Below are 26086 nucleotides of genomic sequence, written 5' to 3'. Positions count from 1 at the left end.
ATCTTGGTGAAAGTCACAGAAAACAAACCTGGAAGACTACCAAAACACAGCGGATGATGCTGGTATCTCCGCTGACCATTGCCTTCTCCATTATGTCACAGATACTGCTGAAGTGACTGGCCTCGATAGGATGTTGTTTACCCAGTAGGGCACCCAGGGGCAGGCTGTTACTGCTAGTTGCTAGCAGGTTAAGCTGGTGGACACACATGGCACCTACATGATGAAGAAGCTGGTTGATCACCTCGCTCGTGTGCACCATTTCTTCTGCAAAAAAGGGGATAAAACATGAAAAAAAAAAACAATGAAAGAAAAGTTGAGATTTGTGATTTACCACAGCATGCAACACGGATAGCGTGGCTTTAAGTGCTATATTCCAACCTTTGGGTTCTTTTATGACATGGCTCACACCCAACCTGTGGCACACATGATGAAAGGCCTGATTGCCCGGGTTACACCACTGATCAATGTAATCGCTCGAGCAAGTCCAGATCAAGTTGTTCCGTGCATCGTAACAAGCTCCTAAAAGGCCACACGATAACATGGCACTTAGTTTTATTTACATTCCAACACTCATTGGGGACAGCAATAACACTCACCCAGTCCTGCCACCTGAGCTCCTCTGCCGAGGGAACTGCCAGGAGCATCAATGAGGTCAGCGCGGCTGCTGAATTGGCCGTCAGCAAGGTTGAAGACTAAACTAGAGGTTAATACTGAAATAACAAGCGGACACTTTAGAGGAAAGCACTTGCCGTATTAAAAATAAAAGTATTAGTGACAAAAAGTGCAAATGTGCTCCTACTTTTCAGCGAGGACAGACTGCTGGCACCTCCAAACAGTGAGCGTGTGGCAGAGCTCCCAGATACACCAGGAGGTGGGACTAGCATCACTAAGTATGTTCCACACACATACATTGGGGTCTTCCTCAGAGTCTTCAAGGGGAGTCCACAGCTTGTGTTGACAGCTATAGTGAGGAGGAGAGATATGATGCAAATAACAATAAATATAATATATGTTTTGCATGTTGAGATGATTGATTACCAGACTGCTCCTCTTTGACAGTGTTTGTGATGGTAGAGCCTGTGAGAGCAGCCAACGTGGCAGAATGTGAGGCCCGGAAGCGAGACATTCGACTCAAAAGAAGCTCATTCAAGCACTTGGAAGACTCGCCTTCTTTGCGAGTCAGAATAACTCTCTCCTGCAAGATGTGTGCAATACACAGCCCTGTCTGGGTCTGTATCGTGAACAAAAGCGGAGAACCCCTCAAATCACCAACAAATCTAGTAATACAGTTAAAATCGTGCCGAGAAATGACTCACGGAAAGGTGAAAGACATCCATGAAGACGGAGTGGCCCTTTTGTGTCTTCTCGTTGAGACTAGCCGGGGACCATACCCAGTATAGGTAGGTTCCATCTGAGCAGAGATGCAGCGTAGTCATGCTGCTACCCACTGCAAAGTGATGGGCTGGCATGGGGACAATCTGACAAACCTAAAAACAGCGGTGTGATTAAATCATTCATTTTTCCGGGTTTCATGTTGGCGATTTGATGGAGAATTACCTGTAACGTGAAGGGGTCAATGACCTGGCACAGCTGATGAGGCTTGGCATCAAAGGCAGAAGGGCGATGGAGAAGGCGAGCGCTGCTGTACACCACCCAACCAGAATCCAACTCCTCATTTCGACAGTAAACAAAACCCCTGCACAAACACATGCAGCGCTTTCATTCTTGCACTTTGTGCAACGGTGATGACAGCTCACTTTCATTACCTGCCACAAACTCATTCCACACCAGCCCGTTGCTAGTTAGGCATATTTTTTTTTAAATATGTTTTTGAAAGGATGAAATAAATAAAAAATAACAGAAACCTTAATATGATAAGACTACAAACCCACAAAATATTGCATTCATCAAGGTATTGGCACACCTGGCTATTACCCAAGAAACAGAAAAATGCCTGTTTTAGCTCATCTAGTACGTGATAGGGTTTCCGTCACTCTTCAACGAAAGACAGTGGTCCAAGATGATGAACTGACAGAAGGAACTAACACAAGTTGATTCCAAGCAGGACTCATTAAATGACAGAGGTTTGTTTAACATCGAATGAGCTCATTTCAGAATCCACTGAAAATATCAATGTAAATTGAATCCAACCATCACTGTGTAAAATAAAGCAAGTGCAACAGTGCCTTGGTGACCCATCAACTAATCAATTAAAGCTATTCAGACAGGATATGCCTCCACGCAGCCAGATATCTATTTAGAAACATACAGGAGGGAATGCAGACATTATTGGGATGACTGAGATGACAGATATATTTAGGGTCTCACTCTTTTCTTAGGATGCTGTAGAATAAAGGCAAGTGTTGTATTACCTCAGTGTTCCGTGTAAGCCAGAGCCGAGTTTACTGAGACCTCTCCCAGAGGAGTTGGTGGTGTACAAATAGAACCCGTCTGTGGCCAGACAGCGACCCAGGTCGGTGTCTGTGAGAAAGGGGACAAAAAGAATTACAAGTTGGGAAAACATGTCTTGAAAAGGAGGATCAATATGAGAGAATTAAAATGCTTGCTGCTAGTTGCTCTAGACTGATTTGACAGCGATACTGCCAGCAGAGATGAGTAAAGAATTGATCATCTATTGTTAGCTATGCAAAGTACCGTTAATGCAAAATTGTTGCTATGGATATAGTACACCACTGATCAGCTTCCACTGCTCTGCAAAGTCATCTTATTGATTTCTTTGAGTCATCACTGCCTTCTTGTCCGTATTTCACCCTTAAAACCCTGCTGAATAAATATTCCTTGCGTTTCACCATAACACTCAATGCCTGTCCTTAGCAGTGTTAAATTGTTATGTATGGGGTTAAAACAGTTGAACGCATTAGGAAAAAAAAAACAAAAAAAACAGGATGATGTAATAATAACCATTTAATTTAATCAGGTCTAAACCTTTATTCTCAGCTCCTCCAGCAGAGTTATCAGGTGTAGGTAACATATCCTCAAAACCCCACGACACGGTGTGTTTCCCACCGAGCAGGCATGATGAAGAGCCCGGGCCTCCTTCCAAGAGCAAAAGCCTGAAGCCAGAATAAAGGTTACTTCCATAGAGGGGGAAAGTCATTTACACAGTTGATTATGAGGTGAATCAACATCAAGGCATCACCTGTAGAGGACATCTGAGACTGGGAGTTGGCCAAGATCGGATTGTTTCTGAAGGAGATGCACTGTGTGGATGAAGGTCTTTAGAGATCCTCTGGGGGGGGAAATAAAAGGTTTGGCAGATTATCCCCCAAAAGAATAACAGGAGCAGCCAAAAAAAGAACCCCACCACTTATAATTTAATGTTGATTCAGTCGCATTTGCCTAACTTGACTACAACGTGGTGACATCATGACAAGCAAGCATGACAACCGTTGATCTTTTTTCTGCGTTGTTTCACCTTCCAAATGGTAAATTTAGCAATAGGGCTGGATGCTTTGTGACAACAAAGAGCTGCCGGTTCAATAAAGACGTGACAAAAAAAAAAAGAGGAGAGGGTTCTGGTTTTGACAAGTCAAGATCAGTTGTCACCAGCAGAAGCTGAAGCAGTGTTCCGACTGACGCACAAAAACACCAACATGACAGTCGGTGATATAAAACACCTTGTACCGAACTGATTAGTTTTACGGTTCACACCATGCAGGCCCACAAGTCCGCCTACTGTAACTGACAGGCTCGGCTCAATGACATAAGATTTTCCGATTTTGGTTAAAAAGGCGTACTCAGACTATATGGGCAGGGATAACCTGCTGCTATAACTACGAACACGACATCCAGAAGCACACCTCTGTGAGTATCCCTGCATAATTGTTACAAGGACAGACAAATTGCATGCAATTCAGACAAAAAATGTGAACCTCGATTTGTTGGAAATAGGAACTACTGTTTGAAATAGCTTTCAGTGCATCAGCAAAGGTTGTGCAAATATTATCCTTGAAAATTATACAACAGGTAAGAATGTTTGCACATGGTTTAGTCGAATTACAACGTTTGCCTATCAGATGTTAAATTGGATTGCGTTTCTGCAAGTAGCGTAAGCAACATACCTATTGGCTATGAAATACAGTGGATATAAAAAGGTCTACACATCCATGGTTGTTGCGATATAAATAAATGGAACAGAGGTAAATTATTTCAAAACCTTTTCCACCGTTAATGTAGCCTATAACTTCCAGCACCATAAAACATACTGATGACTGGAAATATTTGAGGGTGTGACAGCAAAAAGAAAAAAAAAAAAAACATGTTTAGCAGTGTGTGCCTCTGGGCTCACCGAGCACAAGCAAGTGCAACCAGTGCAGCAGCAGCATTTTCTCGATGTCTGGGCGTGCGAAGAATCTGCATTTGAGTGGCCTTTTGCGTTTGGACGGACTCCTGCGCACCATCTTCCAACCAGGAGCAGAGCAGCCCCTCCAGGCCGTTCAGGCAGTCGGCAGGCTCTTTGCTGAGGCTGAGCGGCTGGCAGTCCCGGAGACAGGACAGCAGCACCTCGGCGGTGACGCCACAGAGCGCCGGGTCACTGCGGGTCTGTGACTGTAGAAGGGGGAAGACCAGCAGCAGGCCCACACGGGAGGTAAAGGGAGCCTGCTCGGGTTGCTGGAGCAGACCTTGTCTTTTGAGCAAGGCCAAGGTCTCCTCATCAGCACCCCCAGTCCCTTCTCGCTCCTGTTGTTCCTCCAGGGCCAGCTGCCGCTGCGCCCCCCACAGGCCACGCAGAGCATTGAGTCGGTATTCCAGCAGGCGGGCGTAGGCATTACTCTGATTCCCACAGACTGCACGTAGACGCTCGGCCAGCTCCGCAGGGTTCTTCGTCTCAAATGTCAGAATCTGGAATGGAGGACAGTGGTGGAAAATGACGTTGTAAACTATTTCACCCAAAAGTGGAACAAACAAGAGGATACATCTTGTAAGGCTGGGTTTAAAGCAAAAGAACCTGGAGGACATTCAAAGAAGAGAAAAGCACAATCATGTCTGTAGTTCTTTGCTCTTGGAAATAGTAGTCTGACACAGCATGGTGAAATAATGTGCTTCGTGTGCACTTAAGCATTTCAGCTATCGATTAGAATGTGAGGCCTATGAACAAAGGACAAGGGGGAAAAAACTATTACAGCATTTAGCAGGCACAATTTGTATTGATTACATTTCACTAACTCTACTAATGTTACGGTAAAAGTCTTTACTGGAGTCTGGGACCTCTGTGCCTTGTTCTAAAAATGACTGTTGCTGCTAGACGTTAACATCACAATAAAATCCCCAAATTTATGAACGTCGTGAACTGAGTGCATATAAGGTCAGAAATAGGGAACAACGTATAAAAACAAAGAAAACAGATATAATGACTTGAATTAAGCAAGACTGTTTTGTTGACGCGAAGGACACTCTTGGTTCAACTTTATTAAGAAAGGGATCTTTTGCACCCGTCTCCCATCATGAGGAAATACGGCAAATTATGTCATTGGCTTAAATATAATATAGATATTAGGGAATATGTTTATTAAGTGTTACTTTGCAGACAGTTTGAAGTAGCATGATTATGATGCTTGATATCACTAAGGCTGAACTGAAATTTAATGCTCAATCAAAACTCAATTTACTGTAATATTAAACAATTCTGTTCATCCGCCCAGCAACCAGCATATTTTGCTTGACTCAGATGTCTGACAACTATATTCATCTTCACCTCCCCATTGAAAGGTCTGGATCTCAGTAGACATGTCAGCACAAAATCAACAAGGCTGTTCAATTATTAACATTGCGTCGTCAAAAACAGCAACCCATTCTCAATGCCTTTAGATTGGACAATAATTTGTAAAAATAATAGCCAACTGTATAGATTTGTGAAAAAAAATATCAAATGAAACAAATTACGCCAGCAATATATACTTTGCCATCCACATTTATAAGGGCATCATCTATCATTTTCAAGACAACATTATGGTGGCCCACACCTCCCTCTGCACAACAGGTGCATGCTTGACTCCACAGGATCTACACCTTCTTTAATGCTTTTTAATTCATATATTTGTCTTTCAGATAGATTATGCAAAAAATGCTGACTCATTTTTGGGTGTTGCAATTCATGGCAGATTCAGAAATTGCTTAGTGCCTTATCTTGACAAATGAATGAAAACTAACAGATTGAGACTGCTCTTTGGCCTGATGTAGCCTGAAGCCTAAGTCATTTCACAAAGGCAAAGCTATTGTTGTCAGTCAGTGTTGTATGGACCAAAATACAATGCACAGTTTAGTATGATGACACCAGCCGAGCATTAAGTAGTACTGTGCTGAAGTCTACAATATGAATGTAAGACAGATTTCTTAAAGTCTATGAATACTAATAACAGTTTATGAAAATAAAATAGAAAATAGAAATTGCTTCGTGATTTCCATTAAGTGCCAATATCCTGTCCCTTCAAAATAATTGGCTGAGCTTTTTTTTTTTTTTTTTTAACCTGGATTGGGACAAGAAAATAAGCACAAATATTACCTTAACTTTACTTTGATTAATAGCATCTTTAAAAATCTATGAAAGTTTGCATCATATTCAGTCATGAGTAATTCTGCTATTTTTTAAAAAGAAGCGAATACACAATCAATATGTATCATAGACGCAAACCTAAAACAAAGTCACTAACAAAGCAAATTGGCTGCTTATACAAATGCAGACTATAGTGATTGTACAGAATACATTATGTAAATATAAATATGAAATATGAAACGTTGTTTCTAATACTTTTATTCTGAAAGAAACTACCGGAAACACGCGACCAACAAGCACCTTGACAGGGGGTCGATAACAAGCAGGGCAGGGAAAGTTGCAAACGTTTGCGCTATCGTTATCACCAAGGGTGTGTTGCTGCAGACATCCAAAGCACATTCTACATAGAAGCTAATGCAAAGCCCACCGCTGTCATAGTTGCATGTCCCCTCGATAAACACGTACAAAAGACAAACGCGTCATGGGCGTGTGACTCGACACTCGACTCACCTCCTGCTCGGTGTCCCCCTGCTCCGACACACCAATTTCACTGGGGAGTTCGGCCAGATCTGTGACCCGAATGAGCCCATCGTGGAGAAAAATGGTTTCCTCTTTCACCGAAAGCCACTGGGATGAGTCCACCGCCCCGGAGCCCATCGCTCTCTCCCCCGACAGTGATGCCAAAGGAGTCGAACATTAAAAATTCAGTGCCAGCATGACAGAAAACGCCCTGGCTTCGGCTGTTGTACAAAAACAAAATGTGGGCAAGCCTGTCCGCCGGTTTGACGACGGTGTTTGACAGAACGCGCTGTGCGAGGCTGCAAGCTAGCGGACCGCAGCCACACGGTGAAAAGAGAGCGATGACAGGTCCTGCTCACAACGCATGTCTGCCTGCGCCTTTCCCGTCCGTCCGTGCAAACAGTGACTGCTGCTGCTGCTACTGCTAGCCGTCTGCCTCGGCTAGCTAAAAGCGGAGCTAGCTTACCGTGCGGCGTAGACTCGTTAACGTTTCCGAGCAGAGTGGGCGTGACACTCGCACTAAACACGTTCGATCGCCACGCCTTTACAAAGTCAATCGGCTCGGGACAAATACTTATCTGTCATCAGTCATTTTTGTAAGAAAAATGACACCTCAACCATCTTCGTGTATGGCACTACCACTATCTGGGTGGCTGAAGACGTTAATGAGAATTCCAGCTGTCAGTGCGACGCCATGTTTCCAAGGCCGACGAGCTCCTCCCAGCATGCACTGCAGGCCATAGGGTCAAGTATGAGCACTCCAACAACACAATACTACTAGTTAACTTTGGGTCAACTGTGCGGTTGTTGCTATGATATGATTGACCTTCATTGTAATGATAAATTATCCGCATAAGACAGATGGATGAGAAGATGTATGATCTGTGGTGAGCCATCAGTGCCAGCAAGTCCTCTATGGGTTCAAACACTATCAGAAGCCCTGATCTCAATTGATCTGGAAAGGCCACTAAAAGGTTCTCAAATTATCTGAATGTAACCTATTATTAAACATGGCACTGTTTTTTTAGCCAATCAGGTTTTAAACTTACCGAAGCGGTGTTGGTTGTATGCCCCACCCACAAACGGCAAAGATTTTCTGCTTTAAGATTGGTTGGTGAAATTTCACCATTCATTTTAAATGTAGAAAATGAAACAAATGACACATTTTGTGATGTGCGACTCAGAGTGAGGAAAAAAAGACTTCAAATAATGGTCTTGCTATTTCTCTAATGTTGCAGAATGACTGATCGCCCATCCCCAAAAAAGAATTCCTGAATTATATCTAGTTTTCACTCTACAGCAATGAATTGTCACAACACTACTGCTCAATAATGTCTGCTATACTGATGTACAAAATATGTAAATGCTGCCTGACTTCTACTGCAATTTGTAACCAAATCATATCAAATAACATGTCTGGCTATTGTCATAGTTTTCCAAAGTGCCTGTCAGTTTTGTAAAATAGCCTTGCTTGGAATATGGTTATATCCAGCAGTGTGTAGACATGCACAAATTTGCCAAGGTTACTTGGTATAAATTAGCTACATTAATCTACTTCTAAGTTGCTCAAGAATGTATGTCACATAATGGCCAATAGCATTGAGCTTGTGTAAGTTCAAGGTTCATGCTGCAAAAACAAAATATTTAAGGAAACCCTTCATGCTTGCTGCCACTAAGATATTGTAGATAGATTGTATGCATTTAAGTTGTCGCCACACTATTAAGTCATCTAAGGAATGAAGAGTTGTTTGTATACCCATCCATTTTTCTCACGAGGGTCGTGGGTGTGGTGGAGACTATCCGAGCTGACTTTGCGCAGTAGGCGGGGGACACCCTGAACTGGTTGCCAGCCAATCGCAGGGCACAGATTGACAAACAACCAGTCACACTCACATCTAAGGACAATTTAGAGAAGCTTAAAAAGCTCAGTAAATTGGTATTTACAACATACTCCTATAAAGTGTACATGGGATTCAAAATGGATGAAATCAAATAACTAAGTACTTCCAGTCCTTAGATTTTCTTTCCTTATTTTTTTTACAACTCCTCTGATGATGATAATGCATATTCATTCAGTATACACATCAATGTTTAATTACCCATGACCATGGAGGACATTGTTTCAACACAACACAGGAACTGATTTTATCAGATTTTATTGACCTGTGTTACCTCTGCAAAATCTTTACATGCAACATTGTGTGCAAACATACAAGTACCCACTGCATGCACTATTCTATTTACAACAGAGATCAAGATTGGCAGAATGCTCTGAGAGTTTCCTGTTTTAAAGCAAACAATCAATCAAACGTGATTTGCGTTGATCTCTTGTAATGACCACAATGGCCAAAGCAGCACAAAATAAAATCATATACAAGATGCTACCGGCAGGTACTTTACTCACTGCCACAGGGGGCAGGGATGTTGTGCAGAGACAACAAGACAGTGATGAAGGACACGACTCTCTCAAATATGCAGCTGCTACCTGTTAAGAGCCATGTGATTATAAGCTTATCAAATCAACTTAGCAGTTTTTTCAAATTATGCTATAATCATGCAGAACATGGCCTCTTGAATATCAACTATAAGGAAAGATATGTAAACATTAATAGAATTATTATTTGTATGTGTGTGTATATATATATATATATATATATATATATATATATATATATATATATATATACATATATACACACACAAATTTATATACTGTACATACTGTATACATATCTCTATATCGATTTGTATACTGTATATATTTTGTACCACAATAAACTTCATGCATAGAATTTTTTGTTTTTGTACTTGGAATAACTTGCAAACAGCTGTATAAGTTGAGGTCATTCCACTTTGTAAGGTGTGCTTTGCTTGGTTTGCTGTGATTATAGAATACACGCCAAAGCCATGAATTGAGAGGGAGTAGCAGAATAACCCTGCATTGTGCAAATGGTGTGTTGGGGTAAGAGTGGGCCACGACTGGCGCAGGCACATGAGAGTCACAAGCACAGTGCATGCAGGTAAGGCTGCACACACGACAAAAACAATTAGACCTTTTCGTCCTAATTCCTAAAGAAGTAAACGCTCACCGGGTGCATTCCGTGTAAAACTTGACATAGAAAACCTGTCTGAGTGTCAACAACCACAAACTGAAATTTCACAGATTGAATAACCACACATACGTACACCTAATAATATTTACCTTGGTGTGCTCTTATCAAATCACAAATTAACATCAATTGGTGGATCCAAAGACTCATGAGTCATCTATGTCATTTCTATCCTAACCTGAGCAATGTATCAGTATGTAAACATTTCTTCATGGTTATATACATTATGTTCAGTGTTTTCTTACACGTCAGTCGTTTGGCATGCTCGTATAATTCAAGTGTTATATACTCTGGTGTGACAATGTCACACGAGATAGCAAAACTAACACGCTAGACATTGTGGTGAATGTTTAGGCGCAAGCTCTTTGCTTTTAGGTTCCTCAGTAATGATTGTGACCTCTGCTGCTACAACATATTGCTTTTCTTTTTCAACACCTACATTAGAAGCAACCAATGTCTCAGGCTCAGCAATACCACTGTACAATTGTGCAACTGTTTGTCTACATGTCTTGGATATATATATATATATATATATATAAATGACATTGCTGACTAAGTCCACACAAACAAATATTTTTTTAAAATCTATCATTTCATCCTGGTAGGTCACCGAAAACGGACTTTTTTTGAATGACAAAGCTTAATTTGCAGTGCTTTTGGTTGGCTTTTAGGACATATACTTTTGGGTAAAGCGACACCTGTTTATTTAACATGCGCTTGACTCCATTTTGGGAGGGTACAAAGGCCACAAGCGTGGACTGAGCTTTTTCTTTTATTTATTATCATTATTATTATTTATCATCTTTACCCTGGAGTTTGTTTTTAGGAAATAAGCAGCTTTTATGCTAACCATGGCACACGCTATAGAAAAAGTCAAAATTAAAATATAATTGGTGCATCCTTTAAAGCGTCCAGTGTTCTGGTAAGATTGGGGTGTGCCAGTGCGGTTTTATTTTATTCTTTTTTTTTTTTGTCCATTCCTCCAAAAGAACAGAAATCACTAATGTGATGGATTGTTATCTCTAGTTTGATGGGATTAAGGTTGGGGTTCTGTGCATGTTAGTCAACACAAAACTCATTCAATCCAAAAACTCCTGCTGGAACAGAAAATGTTATTTCCGCATCTCTTCTCACAAAGTTGGAAGTATAGAATTGTCTGAAAGGTCATATGGGATATTAAGGGCAACTCCTGATTGATTAATGAATCGATTGATAAGTGGTCACTTTCATCCATATAGTGCATCTCTCAGAAGTGGCTCAAGCCAGCACAGGGGGAGAAAGGGGGAAAAAAACAGGAGGCACGAGAGCAGTACATGTGTCAGGTGGTGAAATAATGCTGAACAAAACAAGGAATACATAAAAGATGCACAGAGAGGGAAATGCAGACCAAGGAGGCGGGGGTGTTCTAGCTCATGCTGTTTGTAACAGGTAGTTAATCACTAGCGGTGTGATTCTCATTCATCAAGGTGTGCCAGCGCTCAATCCTCTTGTCTTTGTTCTTCAAACACTCATACCAGTGTTTTAGCCTTTCTCCTTTGGCGGTAATGCCCAGCTGACAACCACCTGCAGGGATGGTATTCAAATGTAAGACCTCTGAAGTTAATTCTTACATTTCTATTTGATTTCATCACAGCGATCCTGACGAAATATTTACCAATGTAGTCATTGGATTTCCCGATATCATAATCCCACACAGAGACATCTAAAGTCTTCTTAGCCAGTTCACTGTGTTTAATATCAAAGCTGAATTCCTGAAATGGAATCAAGACACAGATTTCCAAATAGGGTATTTGTCATATCCAAGTGTTGATCAGTCGTCATATGGAAAAGTCATTTGTTTTCTTCGTTACTCATATTTGTATTTTAGCAACAAATCTCTTACAAACCTCATTAAACTCTGGGTTTAAAGTCCTTTTCTTGATCTGAGTTTTGCACTTGCCCTTCTTGCCCATGTCAGGTTTCAGAACTCTGTTAATTATAGAGGCAGGTTTGAAACACCTTTACCAATGTCAAATTCAAACACTTTCTAGAGCAGTATAAAGCTTTTTCAAAACACTGCAGCTATGGCAAATTGCACACCAAAAATGTCTTCATGCTGGACTGTACAGAAAAACTGAGAGGAAATGAAAGGAAAACATTGAATGTAAAAGTATTTACCATGTTTTATTTTATTTGTTCCTGAAACAAATTATTCATAATAATTGTGGAAAATAATGTACAAAAAAATCATGGACTTAAAAAGCACTTAATCCAACACTTAAGTCATATTCAACATATACAAGATTGTCAAACAAGAATACAATTAATTTTTTTAATCTGGGCTGCGGGTATGCTGGAGACTATCCCATCACTTTGGGTGAGAAGTAGGCTACACCTTAAATACCATTTGACCCATTTAAGCATCCCAAAATGAATAGTTTTATACTTACATTTTGACATAGGGGTCGGAATATCCATTAGCATCCATGGCAGCCAAATGAACACAGCGCACGACACCCACAAGGAGGCGGCTCAGCTGGGTGCTGTACATGAGGGAGATAAGAATACGACCACGTTCCTCTACCTCTCCGCCATCTTTTGCAGACTAGAAAACACAGCATGAGTAGACATTCAGTATGTAATAGCGTTTGGAAAAAAAATGGGATAATGCATCGCATTTAGCTATGCTCTCAAACCACCTCATCTTCGTAAAGAGCAATGCCTCGTGCTCCACCGGCTGTCGCTGTTCTCTTTGTCTGTCGAGGAGACATTACATCAGTGGTTTAGTTACGGAGAAAGAAGAAAGTACGGTTGCAAATCATCGTCACTCACTGGAACAACTCTCTCCAGACACACGTTGAAATTTTTCTTTTGGTTCATCTTCAGTTTCTTTAGCGCCACTCGGGTCTCACCGATAAATTCATTGTGGCCAAATTTGTCCTCATCACAGACAGACAACCTGCGCCAGGACACCAGTACAAGGCCTTTGAGAACAGACTGGCTGCACAATAAGAGTCCAGTTAATCTGAGTGCGACTATTTCCACCTGAGGGTCTTGCGCTGCATGTCATCATCCGTCAGGCCGTGATAAGTGAGAGTCTCATTCCACGCAGGGTTGCGGGTGTTCCTCAAGGTCTTTGTCCGCAGCTTTGTTGACTGTTAATAAAAAAAAGGATACATACAAACTACAAGAGCTCATGTTTCTTGCTTTCATGTTTTAGCTCATTGTTCTAGGAAGTGCCTGCATGGCAACTGGAGCAGATATATTCATGGCTTAATTTATTCTGCTGCTGCTTTCTGGATACCACACCTCTTTTTTAATCATCTTATTTCCTTATAACCACAAGGTGTCAGGCTTGAGCTTGAGAAGGCCCGAAAATCATTTCACCTAAATTTTCTGCTCATTTCAGACACACTGCATATTATTATTTTCAAAAGTGTTTTTTGTTTGTTTTGAATTCAACCTTGCTAGCTCCTGGCAGCAGATGAAGCTTGACATAAGGATCAGCCAGTCCATTGGAATCCATTGGTTTCAAGCCCTTGGGGGTGACAAGAATAAACTCATGTCAAATGCAAAGAAAATTAAAATGCAGAACTTTACGTTGAGTTCAAATAAATTGAGTAAAAATTTAAAGTATTACTGTGATAGTATTCAGAATAGCTTTCAGAAACACATTCAGCAGTTGCACGATAACACTCGCTTGAACACATGTTTATAGGAGCCGCCTTATTACATAAGGGGTTGGTCAAACATGCATTGATTTGCATTCTAATTTGATCACATTTAAAATAGACGGCTGCTTAATTAATTATTGACTTTTTTTATTATTATTAAATTGGAGTCAAATTGTCCCTGGGTGGAAGTACTGAATGAGGAGAGATTTACCTTTGCCTTGAGAATGCTACAATGAAGGCTGTTGCTTTCCTGGTCATACATCAGACTGAACTCCAGAGAGCCCAGAGTGGCTAAAAGAGAACAAGAGAAGTCAGCACACTCGTTTTGGTGTTATGCTTTTAATCACATATCACAATCATGTGTTTTATGTATGCTGCATGTTTTTGTGGCCTCTGTTGCGGAACCAATAGCCCTTCTGGCATGAGAGAAAACTATCAATTTATTTAGTGATTGATACGATAGAACCACAGAAACAGGGAGTGTGCTTTTTAAGTAATTAAAGGAAGAGTAACATTTTGCTTTTGAATGCAAGTTTGGGAGAAAGCTCAGTCTTGCCAGAGAATAATCACATCAAACTTTAATCTACGGCATAAGTGAATGACAATGGAATCTGATCTTTAACAAGGGTGAAATTTAATACGTTGTGTTAAACATGTATTATGTATAGGACATATGATTATGAGTTTAGTATTTTACATTCTTTAAGCGAGTTGGTGAGTATGGATAGCTTGTGGCCGGTTTATACTTCTAAAGGTATACTGCCAGAAAAATGAGTCACTTTTGCTCTTTTGTAAAATAACTCAAATGAAACAGTTCCCACATAGTCCAAAATGCAAATTCCCATGTGCTTAATGCTTTTTTAAAACTTCAAAACAGCCAGCAATTTGAAAGAAATTAATCAAGTGAATGACTTTATCTCAAATTAGTGACTAAAACTGTCTCCCTGGACCAAAACATGTGAGGCAGTGTTTCCCCAATGAATAAAATGACCACGTGATGTACTCACTGGCTTCATCGGAATCATAGTCGTTGGCCTCCTCTTCCTCCGCCGCAGGGGGAGGTTGATGTCGGGCAGGAGGAGCAGTGTAAGCGGCAGGCTGTCTTCTGTCCTCTCGTACTGCAGGAGGTGCTCTTTGCTCTGAAGGGACTGCACCAGAAGAGTAAGCACCTCCTTCACGTCCCACCTGACCTACAAACACACATGCAGGATATAGATTTTGATTCCAATTGAGGAGCATTAATTAGAGCGTGCTTAAGAAAACGAGGCCTAGCTGCCCCTCACCCTGTGGAGCCACAGATGGCGTCACAACGGGCTGCGGTCTGGAGCTCTGAACGGGCACCATCCTCTTCATCACAACCGGGCTTCCCTGCTCTGCTTCTTCAGGGCCAGCACTGCCTGTGGCCATACGCACAACTGATGGCTTAGGGGCCACAGGTGGGTAACCAGTTCGGCCTTTGAGCTCTGCTCCTAAAAATAAGCATAATACAGGAAACACACAAACGCACTATTCATGAGGGAGACGTATATATTCGCACTTCAGGCTCTCACTGCAGTAGAATATGTAATAACTCCCCAGTCTCTCTGGGTAGTTTTGATGTTGCGGCTTTTTGTTCAAAGGCATTGACCTACATTCTGTACAAAAGGCTGCAGCAATCAACTACAGTGCACACATGGAATCATTGTATAGTTCATGCCCTTTCTATTATCGGAAAGTCATGTGACAAAGTGTCACATGTAGAAGTACTGAGCAGCACTTAGAGTGAAAATGTATTGAGGTTAGTGGAGGTAAGAAGAGGATGTGTCAAAGTTGTTAAAGCGGAGTGATAAGAAAGAGTAACCGGAATAAGCTCTCAGTAAAAGTGAGGTACTGTCTTCAGAAGACTAAGTGTGTAAAAGAAGATGGAGAAGAAGCAAAGACAGAAACAAGATTACAGAGGCTACAGTTTGAACATATTCATCAAAATTGGATAACAGAAAAATGGTCCAACATTGGCTGGCTGAACGATTTCTGCAAATGCAACTAAGACAATTGGATTATAGGGTCAGCATTCGGGCCTAACAAAATTTAAGCTGCCTCATATGAATTGCTCATAAATAAAAAGGACAAATCCATTTGGCAAGAAACGCGACACATTTTATTTACTTTTTATGCTTTTGTGAGTCTCAGGCCTTGAATTCATGCGATATTTTATGTTCAATTTGAGTTTTAAAAAAGACAATGACTGAGCATCAATTCCTTAAAAGTATGAATTAAATAAAACAATTTTAATTTAATAATCAGCTGTTACATTTTACTCTTGGATAATAATCACATCTGAGTAAAGGGGTACTCATGCAATGACAAAAACGTGATCCGGAGTATAGGTTGGGAACCTGGTAAAGAGGAAGGTTGAGGTTTTTTGGCACAATGTGTAAACAAAGTACCAAGTAGTAAAAGTAATCATTTGAAAATATAATCATAAAATGTAGTCAGTCCCACTTCAGTATTTAACATGTTGGTACAACAAAAATAAAAATGTAGGCACACAATCAGTGTACAATAAGTTGCCGAAACTCCGACTCTCACCTGAGAGTGAAAATAATGTGCAAATAAAAATATGTGTTGCAGGATTTACAAGTCACTCGACGCTGAAAGATGATTAAGACCAGAACTCAAAGCAACAGGCTGCTGTACGCACCAGGTTGTTGATGCTGAGTTGCCTCCTCTCTGGGTTTGGAGTCTACTTCCTGGGCAGGCTGCTCTTTCGGTTTAGATAATGGCATGGGTGAAGGAAGGAATTGTTTGGGGAATCCTTTAAAGAACCAGGCACCAGACCGTTTCCACACCTGAGAAAAAAAATATGTTATGGCTTCTCTAATGAGAAGTTCTTCATTTCCTAGCACGGAGCACTCACTTCTCGCTGTTCTCTGCAGATTTTGCACAGCCACACAGCACGGGGCCTGCTGCCGCACTGGGTACCGCACTTAGTACACATGTTCTATGTAACGGGAAAACAGAAATAACCAACTACTTGGCATTTATAGCATCACAGAGAAGATTATATGATGGTGAAGTGTTGTCTTAAATCAAATAGAGCGGTATGAAGTTTTTGTTCCAAAGGTTTGGAGTCACAAATTCACATTTGTGTGGAACTGACTTTAGTGAACGACCAACGAGGTCGCTCTGGTGCAACTCTCGTTCCAAGAGGGCACATCGTACAGCATGTGGGGATTTCTTGATGCTATGGTGATGTTGAGTAATACTGTAGAGTTTCTGTCAGCATTCACATCACATCAGTTTCTAATTTGCAGTTATTACCTTTTTGCAGTCCTCACACACCACCGAGCTGACCCCGGGTGTACCCAGCTGCTCCCCACACAGCACACAGCGAGACAGTCCATCCCCACACACAGTCTTCTTCATGTCATCCAGGCGGTTTATTAAGCGCCTGCAGAAGCATACCTGACTTAAAGTAACTGACATGTCGCTTAAAATGACTTCAAGTTAAATGATCACTGTGGATTGAACAGATTTCCATGCAGTGGCCAATTTCAGTGTCTCACCCAATCCTCTCTTGCTCCATGGCCTCCATTTTCTCAGCTCGTGCAATCACACCATTTATAATTTCTTTTTCTTCATCTGTCAGATCTGGAGTAGAACCAGGAGCCGGGCCTGACTGCATGGTCCAATTGCCCCTGTCAGTCAAACAGTGGATCATTGTATTATTAGTTTCCTTTTACAGTTAGCGGGCACAAAAATACAGCAAATGTGGAGATGAGATAGATAGTGTTATCTACTTACTGTTCTTTATCACTGTGTCACAGATCACACAATAGTTGGACGAACCCAGGTGGAAGCAAAGGATTAAACTTTGGTGATTGTACAGTCAAATGACAACACCATGTGCTGATAATCGTGCTTACCTTGCGTGCATGGTTCTCTGCCTGTCGTTGGGCGCCCAGCGATCCGAGCTACTGCTCATCACCGTGTCAGTCATGGCAACACTAACACATTCTACAAGACAAATGAATACAACAAGAAAGTCCAGTAAGATTGAAATTGTAAAGTTAGGATTCTATTGTGTCTAATTAGTGGGAATTAATAGTGTGTGAGGGAGGGGCTATAGGGGGGGGGGGGTTAATAAGTATAGTCAAGAGTCATTAAAATATTGATTAGGTCTGATTTAAATCCTCTAGTGCCCACATTTAGCTATTTTATTGTTTTTATCTCGTGATTGTGCTGCACTGACTTAACTGCAACTACAGGTTGCTCAGTCATCAGAGAGGACATTCGGTCTAAATGGGCCAGAACAGTGCAGAGCTATAATTGGCAAGCCACCAGATACATTTAATTGCTACAGATTGATGAAAGGGGTGAGTCAAAACTGGATAATTGAGGACCTCACATTCATGACCATCACAATGGGCAGAAATCAATGATTCATCTGATAATTACTTTTACATTCATCTGCATGTTTCAAATGAATCCACGGCCCTGAAGCACTCAGCAAAATCTGCTAGAAGACCAAATGCAAGTTATCCACATTTGCAGGTTTTGTGCTGTATTTATAGTCTAGTCGACAGTCTACTTCTCCCATTTAATCAGTTGCATGGGGTGTACGATAAATAGCACATTTTAGTGGCATGTCAGAATATTCCGGAGGAGGATTAGAGACAGTGAAGAAAATACAACAAGAAACATCAGACATCTACAACACAAAACTTGTATATTGTGTTATTCTTGAAAATGCATTACATACATTTATAAAAGGTGAGAACACAAACTAAATGTTACTTCATTGGTTTGGATGTCTCCTGAAAACCCTTTGGGACAAATGTGATGGGGTCAAACATTGTTCTGTATATCCTGAGGGCAAGAAGCACCATACTGTGAAGCCCCGCAGGCTGCAGCAACCAAAAGCCTCAGGAGCGTTGTACGAATTGCGATGATGCATGATGGGGAGAGTGCAGCTACTGTATAGCAGTAAAGGGATGAACAACAGTGAGAATGTGAAAAGGGAGAAAAATCAATAGCTTTCTCCTGTCAACAGTTTTTCCCATGCAATCATTCCACGGCCGTAAGATCACACTCTCACTCACTCGGCTGATCGCTGTAATGCACTAGATGGTGCATCAGAGCTCATACTTTGTGAGCCATAATCTGTCAGCGCCCTGCCTGTGAGACTGAGGGAAGAGCAAAAAACTTGCTGTACTAGCCGTAGGACTGCACGACTGGGTGTGGACTTTTTAATTTTGATGCCACTGCAACAACCAGCCAGCAGAAGTCAACATGTCAACTGTCTTGTTCTTACATTATACTACATCCCCGAGCAAATTTGATGGAATCTCCAGTATGGGTTTATCTAGTAGAAAAAAAAGGAGATTGCGGAAACAGCACAAAATTAAAGTCATTTTAATTGGCAACTTTCTGGTTTTAAGTAACACTAAAATAAATCAAGAAATAAGAAGTGGTACAGTAACTTGTTTGGATGAAGCAGAGGGGAAAAAAATAAAGAATCAATCAATTCTGAGTTAATAAAAATGATGGAAATTTGTAAATTTCCATTTGCAAAACTAATATACTAACTCACATTTGCTATTTGAAATTACTTCAGATCTGTGTCATATCTGTGATCTGCTTTTTCTTCTACAAAATTAAACAACTAAATGAGCATCCTGCGAGACTGGCAGAATTTTGTCAGTTGTTGGGTATAAAAGAAAACTACAAATTTACCCAATTCGACATGACGGTCAAAAACTACCCGAGAACGGAGAGGAGTAGATAAAGAACCCATTTAGTCTGAATTTTAAAGTAATCTCATTTAGTGCCAATCATTTTAGACAGGAATCATTGAAAACATTTCTGTCTGTAAGGATGAGAATAAAAACTAAATACAATGCAAACACTTTAAACACCAATTAGTGTCCAATTATAATATACTGTCTTCCAACCTTAATGTTATACAGATCACACTAATCCATAGTTATGGCATCATATGGGTCAAGGTTAAAAATGCAATTATTCTGTCTCCTCAACACATCACACACAGATGGCGTCAGTCTTGCACAAACGTAAAAAAAAAGAAAAGATGTACATTTAATGGACATTTAACATGCGCAGTAAACTCAAATGCAAAAAAATAAACATGAAGCCATCCATGCATCGACACCCTAGATAGAATTTCATATGAAGGAAGAAGAGATGTGTTTAGCAAGGCGTTTATGGGCCAAGGAGGACAGTCAATAGATCTGTAGTCCCTGAGCACACTTTACGCACAAAGCATCTGTCAGCCATTTTTAGAAGCATGGCCATGCACTTTTTTCTTGGTTGCTTGAAGTGAATGCAAGAATTACCAGCATGAATTGATGTGACTTTGAAAAGCAGGTGTATGACTCATTATTGCAGGATCGCTAAAAGTAAAAGCGCAGAGCTCAGCCACCATTTTCCTCACGAGAATTTCTACCATTCACGTGCGGTATGAGAGTAGGCATGGTGACAACAAGGCATGCAGGACAATGATGGATTGATCCAATTTGGATCATTATGAATCTCACAGCTGCATACCACGCAGGGATGAGAAGACATTAGCTATCCACCACAGAAATAGTGTTGAGTTGACAGGTTTTGGTTGGAAGACAAATTCAAGTGTTAGCAGGGGGGAGTAGCCAGAAAATTTTCTGTGGGCCGGCCAGGATGACAAAATGACTCACTAAGTGTTGGGCCGAACCATACGCATGCGCGCACATTATTCGTATTCTTGTAAATCGCTCTGTAAGCAAGTCATTGTTTCATCTATCAACCATAGTGAGGGCTTCGTTAAATGAAATGCACAGAACCACATACATAATGAAGAATGGAAACAAGTAGAAATCAATTATTTGTTGAACTTCATTAAAGACAGCAAAAACTATTGTTCACTTTGACCTTCCAATATAGCGTTAAGTTTCCATAAAAGTTCAAGTTGTCCCACTCGGCTCAATTTCAATGTTTCCGAAAGCAATAGATTTATAAATACTGTATAAAACAATCCCAGCAAAGGTTGTGATTAACTCTTGTTACACTTTAACATACTTTTAAGTTTCAAAATGAGAACAGCAACTACGTCAGTCATCAAAATTTCTATTACATCCTAATATGTCCCCTCTGTAATGTTTAATAGCAAAAGAAACACGATTCATTTTCCAGGGCAAGAATTCCCTTGTGATACTTGAAGAAGGACATTTCTAAAATGGGTTAATGAGAATCAGAGATCAATTTCATTTATGTACTTAAATTTAACTTTGATCAGGAAGACTAGCCTTTTTGTGATACCTTGAGCTAGAAAACAAATGAACAAAAAACAACAGATTTTATATCTTATACTATCCCAACTATCCACTCACATGAGAACACATGCGATCTGTAATGCAGAAAAAATAAATAAATGATGACCAATTATGCCTTTGATAAGCCATTCTCTTATGATTACCAAGTTAAGATTTATTTTCAGACTCACGGCATTCTAAAAATGAACTGTTGTTCATTTTTTGAGTTACAGACCACAATTTTCCAAATCCATGAGGCCAGTAAAAGATCCATCCTTTGTATTGAAAATTGTACTGCAAATAAGAACCAAATCACATGCCCACTTCAGAGCTTCTCATGCAGATAAAAGCTGTTTGTTGGTCTGATTCAATCAAAAGTCACAAAAAAGGAATTCTAATTATAGCTTGGCACTTTACCCAGCATTGCTAAAACAGAAAAGGTTGACAAAATTCAGTAGACATGTGCTAGCATGTTGAGTAAGTTGGTATTTATTGTTTATTTCATTTGTTTGAAGTCTATATTTTAATATGTTTTACAACATTTTTTTTTTTTAGGAGTTTGACATTTCATGTGATTTAATGAAGAAAAAAGCTATAACCTAAAGATCATTCTACCAATCTTCTCTGATTGGGTGAACAGAAAAATTTAAAACGACAACATTAGAACATAGACAGTCCATAGAGATGTTGTCGAAAAGATATAAAATGGAGCAAAACTGGGCACCCATTTAGTCCGCCAATGCCATCCATCCTCATTGAGAAGAGTGGACTTGGACTGAAGTGCACTGCACCATGCAGCCCTTCACTGCTGGAGGAAAACATCACTCAGCATTTCTTAATTATTTACAACTTCAACCCCCAGTGCAGTTCACTTTGTGTACGCCCCCTCGAAAGGCATTTCTGTAAGCTTTCGGATTCTAAGATCTTAATCAAACATCCACAGTAGCTATTAAGTGAGAGCAAGCCTGTGCGTGGGATACAGTAAAGCTGTCTGTGTTTTAGGTGTGCTGCATCAACAAAATATGTTTCGTTCAGACAGTAGTGTTGGCGGACACCATCTGTGAAAAGCGAAAACCATCTGCGAGGGCTCCTCACCTCTCAAATGGACAAGTGTTGCACTGGTGCATTCAAATTGTCTGTGCAGGCAAAGTTCCAAGTCCCGCATCGCTGGAGCACAAACAGGAAAGAGCATCCAGTGTCCAACAAGCTAACCTGCTGCTAATTCTGCTGTGCCCTTTGCCCTGTCCAAGAGACATGCCGAGTCATTGGCGCTGGCTTATTTCCATTCTTAAATCAGCACAACTTATACTGAATTACAATGGCTGTTGATGGACTGGCCACTTATTTCCAGTCATCTGATCTCAGGTCAATTAAACATATCATTAAATTAACATTTAAAAGTCTGTGGTAACAACTATTTATACAGTATACCCCCACAACATGTTATTTTGTTGCTAATATAACATGGTTAATAACATTTCTGAAAATCTGTCCTACCTCTGCTCCAACTTCTAATTACTGTTCCCAAAACTAATGCTAGCATTTGCTTTTACGAGAATTGTTCATATTAATGTTATCTCTGGCATCTGTATTGCAGCAGCACATTTTCCATTAGGGTGACACGTCATGTTTTTCATGACGAATCTGAAGACAATCATGCCCTTCCCCTTGCTTCTATTGACAAGTAAAAAAAAAAAATTAATCGGCAACAAGAATCGTGCATCTTTGGAACGAGCAACACCGTGTCAAAAAACTGCCAAACTACTTTGCAATATGATTGATGATTTTCAAGGTCTCACGGAACAGAACTTTGCATCTTTGTTCCTTCAAGATTCAGCCCATTCAGTAAAGGCTCGAGTTTGCGGTTCTGTTACCATTTTCAAACGAAGGACTAAGATCCACAAGGCTATTTTGTCAAAGGGAGTCTGTTCATGGACACCCCAGGAAGACAACACCCTAATCAGATTCCTTTATCTTCACTGCAAGCACAATGAAGACACAGAGGCTGAAAAGACAGGAACGTCCAGACAGTGAATCGATTGCTAATGTTCTTTGCTGCTACCACTAACTGCAGACTGGGCTAGCTCCTATGCGTTCACATTATTTGTTTACAAAAGTTACACGTTTTATTATTTGATGGTTAATTGTCGTTTTAAAAATGGCTGCACAGCTATTTAAATGATCGGCTATGTATCTAGTCACGGCAACAGAATAAATTGAAAATTGTATTTCGTTCCGAAATCCCAACAAATATGAGGTCAACTGGAATGATCTCTGTTAGACCTTGACGCTGCTACTGATTAATTAGTATTAGAAACGAAAGGATGACTCGGGTGAATTTTGAACTTTTCTTATACTCCTGCTCTTTTGGGAAAAACTTGGTCAAAGGCCTCATTAATTACTTCCGTCTCTTCCAATATGCCAGAGTGTTTCAGGAGATCTAATCCCCTTTTTAAAAAGGCATTGATCCTCACCCATTGCACTGATGAGTTTTCAGATGAAGACACTCCCCTTTGCAGACTGACTGCAAATGGTAGAATAAGGTTGCTTGGGAAACAAAAGGAAATCATAGTACAAAACCAACCGCTCCTGCCTGTCATTGGGCTCCAAACTGTACAAATAAAAGAGATTGTGAGTGGCACGTATGCACCTTTCGCCAACTGTGACCATGGTAACAGCAGGGTGAGAGGAAGCAAAAATGATTTAACACGGTTTGAGAGCATGTGTGACCACTAGTGTGCATGATCATGGGAGTACAGTGCATATACCTGCGCAACGCTAAATGGGCCTCTGTTTTACAAACCGTGTCAGTGGATCACATAGGGCGCAGCTAGCTCAAATGTGTCACGGACATAGTAGTTAGGAAGGAAGACGGACCAAAGACATTGGAATCTGGTAACGGTCGCCTTGATTCTCTCCGTTCTAAATAATGCAGTTAGCATGCAGAGCGCTAACTACACTCCTCCGTCTTTTTCATTTCTACTTAAACACACATCTCCACATGTTAACGTGATGTTCTTCCTCGCCTTGCACCATTTTGACGAGCCTGTAAAAATAAAAGAGGTCTAAGCATACATATCATTGTCCAATCAAATACACTGTAGGTGTATAGTATGTGAGAGGAGGGAGCTGCAGATATTCCTCACACTGAGTATTCTGTTTTTTCCTCCCCTCCCCCAGTTAATCTCTGGGCTTCAGGTCTGTAGGAGGAGTTGGAGATAGTAGAACCAGCTCCTTCTGACACCCTCCAGTAGCAGTTGACAATGGTAGTAACTCGTGGGTGCAAAGTGAGACAACAACAACAATGAGGTGACACAAGCACCTGCTCATTGGCTCAGCTGGAGGCCGCATGTACCCCTGTCCACATCATAACTGGAAAGCATTAACTGAGGTGTTCCATCGAGCTCCTAAAATTCCCGCAGCAACGCCCAAGGAACGCAACCACTCAACGTCCTACATGGCTTACCAGTTCTGTGGTCTTATTCCAGATCTGACTGTCAGCAGGAAGAAAGCACTGCATGAGGGCGGCCAGCTTGTCATGTTCACAATGCATTTTAGAAGATGTAAAAATAGAACACAGCATATTGTCTAATGCATCTTCAAACTGAATTCACGCTCAGCACCGTTGTATGTTGGCATGAATGGTAATTTGCTCCATTAAAATCCCATATGTGGTTTTCAGAATAATGCAAGGTACTGTTTCTCCTAAAACAAAGAAATCAATCAAATGATCATGCACATAATTGGTCCTTCACCCAGGTTAATTAACAGCAGCGACATGCATGAACAATGATCTGCACAAATTGCCATTTTTCCATTCAGATGACTCAGTGTCTAAGTGGCTATCTCTGCCCATTCAAATTAATAAGCAGACAATGAAAGACGCTTCTCGTAAAAGATAATTGTCGGCCCTCCTCTCTTGTGAATGAAAGGTTGCATCCATTCAAGTCAGTGGCCGGACGCGCGACCCTCACATAGGCTTCAGTTAGAGGATGCGTAATTTCAAGATTTTGTCATGCTTCAGGCGATGCGAAGACACACACCTGAGAATCCAGAGCAGCCTCTCCTTCTCGGTCACTTGTCGGGGAATGGAGATTGAGGTATGCACGTCTTGGTTCCGGCGAGGGAGTTAGTCAATACGCATGCCTCTTGTCACACCGGAACCTAGGTTTTGGTATTCAGCCCGGAGGAGTAGTCCGTGACTCGAGGCACTGTAGATCTCTACGGTGTGCGTGGGAACTCGCCTTGTATTCTGCGTGGAGGATGGAAAGCCCTTGATTCACTGGGAAGGAAACCCCTGGATGTGAAGTGATAACACTAATGCATAAGTGGACAATCACTACCTGATCGAATTGCGTCTGGACCAGCACACTGAGCCACAATTTAAAAATGTTGCATTTTTTATTTTATACGCACGCCCAAATACCTGTTCTAAAACAGTTTTATTAAAACTCTGCGCAATAGGTTACGCTTTATTTTATTTTAATTTTGCATTATACATGATTGTTGCTGTTAACACATTGTTAATAATAAAAATAATAATAAATCTAGTCGACAATATTCTGTAACGAGCTATATGCAGCAAACATTTCTAAACTGATAAGAAAATTCCTCACTTTCCCTCAATACTGACTCGAGGAATCTATAGGTGGGATAATTGCGCCATCTAAAGGACAACTTGTTTATTGCGCTAGTTTCTAATACAACAGTTTTGTTTCATTATGTACTTGATGAATTGTCAATGAAAGATGAGTTGAACAGACACACACACTTGCTTAAAGAAAATTAAACATTATAATTGCGAGTTGTATGTTAGAGACATCCCTTTTGCTACCCATTATGTACAATGCATGCCACGCCCTTACATAAGAAAAATAGATACTGGTAATTCCGATCAAGTGTCACTTTGGAAGACTCGCGTATAGCCAGTAGTCTCCGTATTTATTACAAAAATCCCAACATTGATACACAAACAAATATTTTCCAGAAATGTTATAAATATCC

At 40.7% G+C, this 26086-nt stretch overlaps 2 protein-coding genes and 1 long non-coding RNA gene across 8 annotated transcripts in view; 1 reads left to right on the top strand and 2 right to left on the bottom strand.

Annotated features, from left to right (window-relative positions):
- The window catches only part of LOC125993581 (probable E3 ubiquitin-protein ligase HECTD4), a 28412-nt gene extending 21241 nt beyond the window's left edge, over nucleotides 1–7171 (bottom strand). For 2 of the 5 annotated variants that reach the window (XM_049762245.1, XM_049762246.1), the window contains exons 1-12: nucleotides 7025–7171; nucleotides 4310–4863; nucleotides 3161–3250; nucleotides 2923–3074; nucleotides 2373–2481; nucleotides 1558–1696; nucleotides 1317–1487; nucleotides 1039–1231; nucleotides 800–961; nucleotides 597–710; nucleotides 379–519; nucleotides 29–264 (exon numbers count right to left, since the gene is read on the bottom strand). In XM_049762245.1, the coding sequence (XP_049618202.1) occupies nucleotides 29–264; nucleotides 379–519; nucleotides 597–710; nucleotides 800–961; nucleotides 1039–1231; nucleotides 1317–1487; nucleotides 1558–1696; nucleotides 2373–2481; nucleotides 2923–3074; nucleotides 3161–3250; nucleotides 4310–4863; nucleotides 7025–7171 (2208 nt within the window). The remainder of the gene's footprint in view (nucleotides 1–28; nucleotides 265–378; nucleotides 520–596; nucleotides 711–799; nucleotides 962–1038; nucleotides 1232–1316; nucleotides 1488–1557; nucleotides 1697–2372; nucleotides 2482–2922; nucleotides 3075–3160; nucleotides 3251–4309; nucleotides 4864–7024) is intronic. The other 3 variants (XM_049762247.1, XM_049762248.1, XM_049762249.1) reach the window with 2 other exon arrangements.
- A 469-nt stretch (nucleotides 7172–7640) lies between these two features.
- Nucleotides 7641–10373, top strand: LOC137840138 (uncharacterized). Its single transcript, XR_011086605.1, has 2 exons — nucleotides 7641–7782; nucleotides 9925–10373. It is a non-coding gene; the product is annotated as an uncharacterized lncRNA (long non-coding RNA).
- Nucleotides 9174–25366, bottom strand: LOC125993582 (rabphilin-3A). Of its 2 annotated transcripts, none has more exons than XM_049762251.2 (18): nucleotides 25126–25366; nucleotides 17702–17792; nucleotides 17580–17591; nucleotides 17342–17473; nucleotides 17097–17226; nucleotides 16693–16776; nucleotides 16477–16624; nucleotides 15080–15259; nucleotides 14804–14986; nucleotides 14008–14087; nucleotides 13586–13660; nucleotides 13168–13277; nucleotides 12955–13081; nucleotides 12822–12878; nucleotides 12573–12727; nucleotides 12030–12111; nucleotides 11798–11894; nucleotides 9174–11706 (listed from the first exon to the last, which is right to left on the bottom strand). In XM_049762251.2, exons 2-18 carry the CDS (start codon nucleotides 17773–17775, stop codon nucleotides 11576–11578), a joined length of 1857 nt encoding a protein of 618 aa, XP_049618208.1. In that variant the 5' UTR covers nucleotides 17776–17792; nucleotides 25126–25366; the 3' UTR covers nucleotides 9174–11575. The 2 variants fall into 2 exon arrangements, with proteins under 2 accessions (XP_049618208.1, XP_049618207.1); XM_049762250.2 differs by having other exon boundaries at nucleotides 15080–15265; nucleotides 25126–25365.
- Nucleotides 25367–26086: the final 720 nt, after the last annotated feature.

The sequence above is a fragment of the Syngnathus scovelli genome, chromosome 3 (genome assembly GCF_024217435.2).
Source record: "Syngnathus scovelli strain Florida chromosome 3, RoL_Ssco_1.2, whole genome shotgun sequence".
Lineage (NCBI taxonomy): Eukaryota > Metazoa > Chordata > Actinopteri > Syngnathiformes > Syngnathidae > Syngnathus > Syngnathus scovelli.
This window is presented reverse-complemented; position numbering and strand designations above follow the sequence as displayed.